Below are 12,116 nucleotides of genomic sequence, written 5' to 3'. Positions count from 1 at the left end.
TTTATTTGTACTACAGAATCCCAGTCGCCACTTTTTGCAGACGATACAAAATTATACAGAGAAATCAGAAGCATACTATGATAGATGATAAAAACATTTTGCAAAGTGACTTGATAAATCTTGAAAAATGGTCTGAAAAGTGGTTACTTAAATTTCATCCAAATAAATGTAAAATCCTTGCGATTAAATCCAAAGAAAAGAGAGTATATAGTATGTCTGGAACAACAGGCGAGCAATTAGATCTTGATAATATTGCATCAGAAAAGGATATTGGAGTAACAGTGGATGAAGATTTAAATTTTAGAACACACATCGAATTAGGAGTAAATAAAGCTAACAGCATTTTAGGACTGATAAGAAGAACCTTTACCTTCCTGGATGAAAAATGTTTAAACTACTGTTTAAGGCTCTCGTGAGACCCCACCTGGAATATGCCTCAAGTGTGTGGAGTCCTTATATGACAAAGGACATAGAACTTATTGAGAACGTCCAACGAAGAGCTACAAAGCTCATACCAGGCTTTAAAGACTTGCCAAACCCAGAGCGTCTACAGAGACTAAATCTGCCTACCCTAGAACATCGAAGGAAAAGAGGGGACCTGATAAATGTTTTCAAAATCCTGAAACATATTTATGATGAGCGCGTCACATCGTCTATTTTCCAAATGGATACCAACAGCAGGACAAGAGGACACTCCTTAAAAATATTCCAAAAACGATGTAACACTGATATTCGAAAACATTTTTTCAGTTTTCGAGTTGTAGATACCTGGAACAATTTACCCCAGCATGTTATAGATGCAACAGATGTCAAGAAATTTGAAATTCTTTTAGACAATCATTGGAGAAACTGTCAACAAATATTTTAACTTTAATATATGCTTATTAACTCAAATGAACATTAAATTACATGTATATATTATATGTATACTGTATACTCTACATATAGCGATTAGAAGAATATGGATACAAAGAACATTTATAATTACACTAGAAGTAGTTATCACTTTATCATTGAATTCATGTAATATTGATATGGATATAGAGGCTAAACGCCTGCATCCATTATATGTCGTATTAAAGCCGTATTAAACCATGCAGGGCTCTCTCTATCACACAACTTGGTGGTGGTTGCTGGTGGTTGTGTGGAAATGTCTTGTACATGTTTACAAGTATGTCTTTGTTTGGTGTGACGAAATCGCGATCAACAGTATCCTTACACACACCATCGGTCATGGCTTGCTGGCTTAAAACCTCGGTGGTCCTGAAGAAAACGAACTCGTCCCTATATTTCGAAAAAGTGACATTCCTGGGTGTGAATAAAATAAGAGATGAGTTGTGAAAGAATTGTACCTGCTGCCCCTATTGCATGATCGTAAAAGGCGACTAAATTTAGGATCTGATCTTTTCTCTTCTTCATAACTGACACAAAGTCTATGAAAGTGGTAGTTTTTGCTCTTGCTTGGCGCTCATCATACATGGAGTGGGACAACTGGTTCGCCCGTTGTCAGTATAACGTGACCGGGTGAGATGTGTTGCTTGGTGTCTTCGGCGGCATGCTTCAGTGATATAGCACTATGAAAAGGGCAACAGTTCCACTATACAAGACACAACATAAATATACCGCACTCTCCCAAAACACGCACCTCTCACAACAGACATGCAACACCGCATACATGGGGATGCCGTCCTTACATGACCATAGCTGTTAAAAGGATATTAATTAATCAAACAAACAAATTGTGAATGGCTAAAGGTTGTGTTGTAGAGCCAGGAAGACGGTGAGAGTGCTGCGTTGTACTGATGAAGTGTATGTTGTGAGGGCAAAATGTGGATAATTGATGTTATGACGCTGACTATGAGTTAAGCGTTGTTCCGAAGGCGCCAATTCCTGGCTAACACCTGAAAACTTACGACGTCAGCTGATTGGACACAACGTAACGGGGTTGCGCTCTGCCTCCAAAGCCATTTCAGAATAGTATTATAGTATCCCGCCTGGGCGATTGAGGCCATCAAGTCACATATTACTCCCGGACACGTGGTAGCGATCAGATTGCTAGCAAAGGCTAAGGGAGTGACCAGGTTCAAAGAGCATACTTTCTTGGCACCGCTTCACTTTTGGCCTTGAGTTAAGCGTTCGCCCCTGTGAGGAAGGCTCTGGGTTCTGTCCCCTGGCCGAGACACACCAAAGTCTATAAAAGTGGTAGTTTCTGCTCCTGCTTAGCGCTTAGCAAACAAAGTGGGACGACTGGTTTGCCCGTTGTCAGTTATAATGTGACCGGGTGGGGGGTGGTGTGTTGCTTGGTGTCTTCGGCGGCATGCTTCAGTGATATAGCACTATAAAAAGGACAATAGTTCCACTATACAAGAAGACACAACATGAATATACCGCAGTCTCCCAAAACATGCACCAGGCACAACATACAAGCAACACACTGCATACATGGGAGGCCGTCCTTACATGACCATAGCTGTTAATAGGACGTAAATTAATCAAACAAACAAATTGCATCAGGAGTCCCTGGAGGAAACCAGCGCAATGTTTAGTCGTCTACACATCGGCATGTGCGAGCCAACGATACCCATCATGAAACACTGTACTACTTGGTTTCTTTGGCGAAACCAGCTGTCAGCGTCAAACGAAGTAAGCTCATCCTCGCATGTATAGGCATTTGCGATTAAGTCATAATTTTTGCTAAATTCAGATGATTCACATTTTCCAATTGCCAAAGTCAATTTACCAAGTTCACTGTGAGAAAACTGTCCACTCTCTACACCACAAATTACATCATCGATGCTAACAGAATTGTACCTGCTGCCCCTATTGCATGATCGTAAAAGGCGACTAAATTTAGGATCTTATCTTTTCTCTTCTTCCTAACTGACTTTATCTTTCCTAATGCCTTCCTTGGCACCGCCTCACTTTTGGCCTTGAGTTGAGCGTTCGCCCCTGTGAGGAAGGCTCTGGGTTCTGTCCCCTGGCCGAGACACACCAAAGTCTAAAAAAAGTGGTAGTTTCTGCTCCTGCTTAGCGTTCAGCATACCGGGAGTGGGACGACTGGTTCGCCCGTTGTCAGTATAATGTGACCGGGTGGAGTGTGTTGCTTGGTGTCTTCGGCGGCATGCTTCAGTGATATAGCACTATAAAAAGGGCAACAGTTCCACTATACAAGAAGACACAACACGAACATACCGCAGTCTCCCAGTACACTCACCTCGCACAACATACACGCAACACACCGCATACATGGGAGGCCGTCCTTACATGACCATAGCTGTTAATAGGACGTAAATAAATCAAACAAACAAACAAACAAACAAAGATGTTTTAGGTTTTTTGGCTGGTGATTGATCATTACAATTTCTTTCAAACAAAGGCCAAGAGGGCCTGTATCGCTCACCTGGTTTGTAATGCCAACTACTATTGTGAATACAGGTTCATTGTTTTTTTTTCTGAAGGAATTTCAATATATACCTCTAATTCCCCTATTGGGCCCCGCCCTGGCTCCTTACCCAAGGGGCCCCAAGGGGTCAGAGACAAAATTTATACAAGTTCTGTTCCCCTTCCCCCAAGGATGTTTGTGGCCAAATTTGGTCAAAATCCATGCAGAACTCTAGGAAAGTAGCGATTTATAGGATTAACCTGTATTTCCCCTATTTGGCCCCGCCCCTCCTGCCTCCGGGGAGTCAGAGCCAAAATTTATACAAGTTCTGTTCCCCTTTTCCCAAGGATGTTTGTGGCCAAATTTGGTTACAATCCATGCTGAACTCTAGGACAAATAGCGATTTATAGGATTTACCTCTATTTCCCCTATTGGGCCCTGCCCCTCCTGCCCCCGGGGGGGTCAGAGCCAAAATTTATACAAGTTTTGTTCCCCTTCCCCAAAGGATGTTTGTGGCCAAATTTGGTAACAATCCATGCAGAACGCTATGACAAGTAGCGATGTATAGGATTTACCTCTATTTCCCCTATTGGGCCCCACCCCTCCTGCTCCCGGGGGGTCAGAGCCAAAATTTATACAAGTTTTGTTCCCCTTCCCCCGAGGATGATTGTGGCCAAATTTGGTTACAATCCATGCAGCCAGAACTCTAGGACAAGTAGCGATGTATAGGATTTACCTCTATTTCCCCTATTGGGCCCCGCCCCTCCTGCCCCCGGGGGGTCAGAGCCAAAATTTGTGGCCAAATTTGGTTACAATCCATGCATTCACAGATAGTGAAACAAATTTACATGCAACTAAGCCAGGGGGTTTTAATATCAGGAGGTACCTGGAGCCTGTAACTAGAAGCTCCCTTAGTTCTTAAGGTCATCTTAACATTATCTTAGAGCGCTAAGGTGTAACTAGAAGTTCCCTTTGGTGGTCTACTAAGTGGATAACAGTAAATTGTTAAGAGTAACAGTACAACGTACCTTATCAAAAACGTAACTCCGTCTTAACTTGACCTTAACTAAATGCGTATCTCGAAGCATTCTTATTTTTCAAGGGAATGCAAAGATCATCTTAGACATTTTTAAGGGATAACTTTCTGTATCTAGAAGCAACCTTTAGACAGGAATAGAGGTTGTATGCTAAGGGAACTTCTATGCACCCTTATCAGTTTTAACAAGATGGCAATTCTGGTTCTTCGTCGAGATCAGGATGTTCCAAAACGATTGTTTCGAGACAAGAAGAATCCATTGGATTATCTGAATGATGCTGCTGTTATTTCTGACTATCGCCTTGACAGACAATCTATATATGCTGTGTGCGATTCTATCAAGGAAAATCTTGAACGCCAGACAAAACGAAGCATGGCGCTTCCAGTATCACTTCAAGTGATGATTGCCTTAAGGTTCTATGCTAGTGGGAGTTATATGTCGGTTATTGCGGAAGCACATGGAGTTAGCAAAATGGCAGTATCTCGAGCAGTCAAAATTGTTACCGATTTGATCGTTGGACAATCGAATGAGCACATTGTGTTTCCAATGAACAGACAAGATCAGTTGACAGTAAAACAAAATTTCTACAATATCCGAGGATTTCCAAGTGTCCTGGGTGCCGTGGATGGCAGTTTGATTCCCATTGAGACACCTTCCACTGACGAATATCACTATGTTTGTCGAAAAGGATTCCATGCGTTGAATATTCAAGGGGTGTGCGATGCTAAGCTGAAATTTCTTTACATCGTAGCGAAATGGCCTGGCTCTACACACGACTCATTTATATGAGCTAATTGCGGTCTGTGTGCTTCATTCGAATCTAATGAAATAACTGATGGATGGTTATTGGGCGATAGTGGTTACGGACTGCGACCATGGCTGCTTACCCCTTAATTGAACCCAAGAACCCCCGCTGACAGGAAGTATAATGTCTGCCATAAAGCGACACGTTGTGTAATAGAACGTGCGTTTGGTTTATGGAAAATGAGATTTCGCTTTATCTATAGACCACTTCATTTGGCACCAGAAAGAGCAGTGCCTGTAGTGATTGCAACAGCAGTATTACACAATATTTGTGTAGAAAAAGGACTCCCTTTGCCCGAAAGCGATGACGATGAGGATAGTGATGAAAACGGCAACGCCATTTACCGCCCCGATGATACTGCAAATGGAACCAATGTAAGAGAAGAACTCATCAACAGGGTGTTTTCTTGACTTGAATTTTTCATTCAGAAAAAAGATTTGAACATTGGCTTGTTCAATAAAAGTGAACTTCAAAATCTTCAATGACATTGTGACAATATTGAAGTCCTTTATATACTCTTGCGTAATAAAAAATAAATTGAAAGTCATAAGTTTAAATTTGTTAAGGTTGTTTATCATGACTTCTGATAACATGTTTAGGTGTAACAAAAGGATTTACCAGCTTTACAAAAACATATTTTTCATTTGTTTGAAACGAATTCAAACTGTTATTTAACATTTAAATGAAATTTGAGCAAATAATTCCTTTATTTGCTTCCAAAAGAAGAGGCTGGTTATTATCTATAAAAATGTCTTGTATCAACTTAGATTATATTGCCTGAATACGCCTTAAAAGAAAATCATTTCAAAAGGTGATGAACTTGTTCCTCAAATTCTTTTCTGGTCAACAAAGTAGACTGTGACACTTGAATAAGGCATTCATCAGCACCAAGGGCATATACAGAGTTCACTGATGCTGATGATAAGGGCGTTGATGAGCATGATACCATATTTGTTGAACAGTCAGAATCTTCTTCCAAGAAATCATCCATTTTGTTGTAACTATTTTTATTTTGGAGGGATTAGTAATACCATTGCAGATTACAGCCGTATTCGTATGGACTTCTTTCACACTTTCTCAAAAGTCTGCAAAATAAAGCATGATTTGCTTATTGATCTAATCATCTTTCAAGGATATTAGCACTTCTAATTTTCTTCATAATTTTTGATACATATTTTGCATCCGAATGTTATTTAGATATATTTCCTTTAAACAAGTACGGACGACGGAAAGTGCTTACATTCAAAATTTTGAAAACAGTAGACAATGGCGTCATTGCCAGTTTCTAGTTAGGAGTATTGTGCAAACTTTAGAAACACTTACACTGTCTTACATATTTTCTGGTTTAATTTTCATTAATTTAGATATTTATATGTTACTTAATATCCTTACCATAGCAAAGCAAATGACAGTGGTGTTCCCTCCTCGTTTTCTACGTCTGTTCTTAAATCAATCGCTGCAGAGTAGCCTGAAGTAAAGTTACCTGACTGTTTAATATCAACACTGCATGGTATGAAATGATCTTTGAGCTCCATTGCAATTTGTAGGAAACTTTCTTCACATCTTAAACGAGATTTCTCTATTTCAAGCCTGCTTTTTTCGACAGCTAATCTCTCTGTTTCCACATTAAGCCTGCTTTTCTCAACCATATACAAATCATAATTGGTGTAATTTAATGATGTCACTGATGACGTTTTTACCGACATTTTTCTCTTTTTGTTTTGGTTTGTTGACGATGGATTAAATGCTGAAGTGGATGGCGGTGTTGTTGTTGGAGATACCGACATGGCAGTTGATATATCTAGATCTTCATTAGAAGCTGTGCTTTCATCCCTTATATTGACATTGTCACAGTTTGTGGAGTTTGTATTAATAATATTTCTGATATCTCTATCCCAGACTTGTTCGACCCTTGGATTGTCATCGTGCGTATAGACAACTCCATCGTCAACAGTTGTAAACCCGGATGCTGACGATGACTGATGATGTCTAGAAATATAAGAAGGGTTGTGATTCTTGAAATTTAATTCAATTTATGGACTTTTTTTGTTATTTGTTGATCTGTTATGAAGTTTTATATCCTTTTTAGGTCATCTGACCAAAGGTCAGGATGACCTATTGTCATCGTGTTTCGTCCGTCGTCGTGCGATGTGCGTAAGACTATTTATACAAAAGCCTCCTCCTCCTTAACCCTTGAGCGGATTACATCCATATTTGGTGTGAAACATCATTGGGGAAGGACAATCATATTTTATATAAATGAGCCTGGTCCGACCCCTTGGGGCTGAGGGGTGGGGCCCCAAAATGGCAAATTTTCTTAATTTTAGCTTTAAAATCCTACTCCTCCTTCATCCTTGGATGGATTTCATCCATATTTGGTGTGAAACATCATTGGGGATGGACAATCATATTTCAAATAAATGAGCTTCGTCCGACCCCTAGGGGCTGAGGGGTGGGGCCCCAAAAGGGCAAATTTTCTTAATTTAAGCTTTAAAATCCTACTCCTCTTTCATCCTTGGATGGATTTCATCCATATTTGGTGTGAAACATCATTAGGGAAGGACATTCATATTTTATATAAATGAGCCTGGTCCGACCCCTAGGGGCCGAGGGATGGGGCCCAAAAAAGGGCAAATTTTCTTAATTTTAGCTTTAAAATCCTACTCCTCCTTCATCCTTGAATGGATTTCGTCTATATTTGGTGTAAAACATCGTTGGGGAAGGACAATCATATTTTATATAAATGAGCCTGGTCCGACCCCTAGGGGCTGAGGGGCGGGGCTCCAAATGAGGAAATTTTCTTAATTTAAGCTTTAAAATCCTACTCCTCTTTCATCCTTGGATGGATTTCATCCATATTTGGTGTGAAACATCATTGGGGAAGGACATTCATATTTTATATAAATGAGCCTGGTCCGACCCCTAGGGGCTGAGGGATGGGGCCCAAAAAAGGGCAAATTTTCTTAATTTTAGCTTTAAAATCCTACTCCTCCTTCATCCTTGAATGGATTTCATCTATATTTGGTGTAAAATATCATTGGGGAAGGACAATCATATTTTATATAAATGAGCCTGGTGACCCCTAGGGGCAGAGGGGCGGGGCTCCAAAAGAGGAAATTTTCTTAATTTAAGCTTTAAAATCCTACTCCTCCTTCATCCAGGAATGGATTTCATCTATATTTGGTGTAAAATATCATTGGGGAAGGACAATCATATTTTATATAAATGAGCCTGGTCCGAACCCTAGGGCTGAGGGGTGAGGCCCCAAAATGGCAAATTTTCTTAATTTTAGCTTTAAAATCCTACTAGTCCTTCATCCTTGGATGGATTTCATCCATATTTGGTGTGAAACATCGTTGGGGAAGGACAATAATATTTTATATAAATGAGCCTGGTGACCCCTAGGGGCAGAGGGGCGGGGCTCCAAAAGAGGAAATTTTCTTAATTTAAGCTTTAAAATCCTACTCCTCGTTCATCCTTGAATGGATTTCATCCATATTTGGTGTGAAACATCATTGGGGAAGGACAATCATATTTTATATAAATGAGCCTGGTCCGACCCCTAGGGGCAGAGGGGCGGGGCTCCAAAAGGGGAAATTTTCTTAATTTAAGCTTTAAAATCCTACTCCTCTTTCATCCTTGAATGGATTTCATCCATATTTGGTGTGAAACATCATTACGGAAGGTTAATCATATTTTATATAAATGAAATAGATCCGACCACTATGGGCAGAGGGGCGGGGCTCCCAAAGGTCAAATTTCTTAATTTAAGCTAGATCCTACTCCTCCTTCATCCTTGGATGGATTTCATCCATATTTGGTGTGAAACATCATTGGGGAAGGACAATCATATTTTATATAAATGAGCCTGGTCCGAGCCCTAGGAGCAGAGGGACGGGGCCTAAAAGGGAAATTTTCTTAATTTAAGCTTTAAAATCCTACTAGTCCTTCATCCTTGGATGGATCTCATCCATATTTGGTGTGAAACATCATTGGGGAAGGACAATCGTATTTTATATATATGAGTCTGGTCCGACCCATAGGGGCTGAGGTGTGGGGCCCCAAAAGGGCAAATTTTCTTAATGTTAGCTGGCCCACTTCCTGTTTTCAGATTTCGGTCTTCAATCTCAATGATAATTGGTCTATAGGGGTTTCAATTGATTCTGAAGGGGAACTTTAGGTGAGGACAATCATATTTTATAAAGGACCGAGCTAAGACCCATGGGGATAGTATGGCGGATGTCCAAAATGGAAGCTTAGCTGAAATTTGGCTTTGAAATCCGTAAATGGGTTACAACCATATATGGATGAAGGGCTACCAAGTTTGTTCAACGAATGACATTTACCTATTTCAGAAACTTACATATTCAACTAAGGAGTTCCTTGTATTGTTTATATTAATCGTTAACCAATACTTTATACTGTGACTTTGTTGTTTTGTGCAAGGAGTCAGATGACCGTTAAGGCCCATGGGCCTCTTGTTAAAGTTTATATTCCATTGCATGACTACTGTTAACTATATGACTATGTATGGAAAGGAAATTCAACTATGCTACACACTAGCATATACATTACTTATTAGGCTATTATGTCAAAGGAAATATATGACGCCACTGTTTACTGTTTATGTCATTTCTGTCAAAAGTGATAAAATTCATTATCTAGGCCTAACGATTTTTTTCCAGACACACATAGTTTTTATACTTACCTTTGTATATGAAACGTATCTGTAACAGCGACATTTTGGACACCATCGACAGCGGCAACTCCTAGCACTGCTATCACTTTTTCCTCTAAAGGACTTAATCCCTCTACTTTTTCACCACCCCCGGTTTTTGATCTTTCGCGTTTTATTTTGGCTTCTTTTCCTTTCACAACACTTGCCCAGTCTTGCCATTTTTTTCTTATATCATCCACGGTTCGGCATGATCTGCTCACGGCATTTACAATATTTGTAATGTTTACCCACTCTCTTTTTTTCTTTTCGTTTGATATGGTATCAGAAAACTTGCCTAAAATTACTTAACACTGGTCTGCGACGCCTTCGACTAGGGCCGTTAGCTCTGTTTCTGAAAAATTAGGTTTACGCGTTCGTTTAGACATCTTGTCGTCAACTGTTCTCATTAAGAAGCTTGACATCAGCTTCCAAAGGTACTAATAAAAAACGCACATAAGACACCGATTGGTTAATTGTAATTGAAAATTAAAAAACGATAGACGGATTCCGGAATCGTCTCGTTTAGCATTCTCGTAAAGTCGGAACTTAAGGGATTATTAATAGGTATTTCAACAAGCTTACGAGAAAGTTACATGCTTGTTACGGAATTGTCGAGATACACACGTAAATTTCCCTTAGCTATCTCTTAATTCAGTCCCTTAGCCTTAGCGATAAGGGAACTTTCTTGGTACGGGCCCCTGGTACTTTTTGCTGGCTAAACCTGCCTGTGGTATTAAGATTGCCTGATTTTGACTTAAGTATATTAGATAGCATACTGGGCCCAGTTGTTCAAAAAGGTGATTAGGCTAATCACATTTGCAAATTGTGATGAAATAAAAACTAATATGACTAAATTTACAAAATTTTCCAAGTTTCTTCATAACTCCATTCTTTACCTAATTGCTGATTTTAGTGTAGATATAATAACAGGTTTATCAGCAAATGAGAAATGAAATTGTGAAATTGTCACTATTCAAGTAATTAAGCTAATTACCCTTTGAACAACTGGGCCCTGATGGTATATAAATTAAGTACCCCGTGTAATTGAATTATTACGCCTCTATGGAAAAATTATGAAACCACGTCAACTCATATCTAATTAGAAACTTTGCAACACATTTTGCATGACTTCATCTAAAAGCAATTATAAAAAAAAGTTGTTACCTTTTCCCTTCAAACTTTGAATTCCATAACAATTCAAAACCATACAATGTTGTAGCTCATATCCTTTATAAAACCAGTAAATATCAAACATTCCACAGCATCAAAAAAGTACAGATAAACAACTTGGTTGAGAATTGTTGCTTGCAGTTCTTCAATCCAAATGCTTTCAGAACCATGTAGGCAAAAGACCAGTCGTATAATTTACACAAAGCCACTATATCCATCTTACTCTCTTCTGCCAAGGAAAACACATGTGCTTTTATCCATTTCAAACATATCCTTGAAAACTTTGTGAAATACAATGCAAACATTCTAATAACCAAGATATCATTAAAAGCTGCAAAATATATGGGTTGCAGCATCTGCCAGTAGCAGGCAACAAAAATAATTGCCTACCTTCAACATTCAAGATTCTGGCTCCACCTTTGGAACAATGTGGTCCAATGCTTGAAATAAGATACTAGAAATCCGATGAGTACTACTTGAATAATTGCAATTATCAGAAGCGACAACATAATAAGTGTAAGAAGAAGATTTTCTCTGGGTTCTATTCCATCCATCTTGCAAGAAAATCACACGACCACCTTTCCTGTCACACAGGTGTTTTGTCAACTCTGCAAACATGTGGGGTGATGTGTTCACAATATCTGGGGAAGTTTGGCTGTTTGATCTGAGGTGCAATTACCTCCACCTAGAACTAATGTTCATGGCCAGAATGTGCGGGGTGATGTGTCCACAATATCTGGGGAAGTTTGGATGTTTGATCCGAGTTGCAATTACCTCCACGTAGAACTGATGTTCATGGCCAGAATGTGTGGGGTGATGTGTCCACAATATCTGGGGAAGTTTGGATGTTTGATCCGAGTTGCAATTACCTCCACGTAGAACTGATGTTCATGCACTGTTTGAGAGCACAATGTTTTATTAGCAAGCAAAACTTTTCTGTTGCCATTTTGGTAAGAACAAATAAAGAAATGATGTCATGAAGTAGAAACGGTGCACAAAAAAATG

The 12,116-nt window shown here is 39.5% G+C and overlaps 1 protein-coding gene and 1 pseudogene across 1 annotated transcript; one reads left to right on the top strand and one right to left on the bottom strand.

The window, feature by feature from the left end:
- The first annotated feature begins 4,608 nt into the window (after window positions 1–4,608).
- On the top strand, window positions 4,609–5,634 carry LOC138308027 (putative nuclease HARBI1). Its single transcript, XM_069248975.1, has 2 exons — window positions 4,609–5,201; window positions 5,325–5,634. Exons 1-2 carry the CDS (start codon window positions 4,609–4,611, stop codon window positions 5,632–5,634), a joined length of 903 nt encoding a protein of 300 aa, XP_069105076.1.
- Window positions 5,635–6,612: 978 nt separating this feature from the next.
- Window positions 6,613–10,327, bottom strand: LOC138308026 (myb/SANT-like DNA-binding domain-containing protein 4; annotated as a pseudogene).
- Window positions 10,328–12,116: the final 1,789 nt, after the last annotated feature.

Source organism: Argopecten irradians, chromosome 14 (assembly GCF_041381155.1).
Source record: "Argopecten irradians isolate NY chromosome 14, Ai_NY, whole genome shotgun sequence".
Classification (NCBI taxonomy): Eukaryota; Metazoa; Mollusca; class Bivalvia; order Pectinida; family Pectinidae; genus Argopecten; species Argopecten irradians.
This window is presented reverse-complemented; position numbering and strand designations above follow the sequence as displayed.

Coding starts and splice junctions, on each gene's coding strand:
- LOC138308027 (XM_069248975.1), top strand. CDS start 4,609: ATGGCAATTCTGGTTCTTCGTCGAGATCAGGATGTTCCAAAACGATTG. Junction 5,202..5,324: donor GGCTCTACACACGACTCATT/TATATGAGCTAA, acceptor ATTGAACCCAAG/AACCCCCGCTGACAGGAAGT.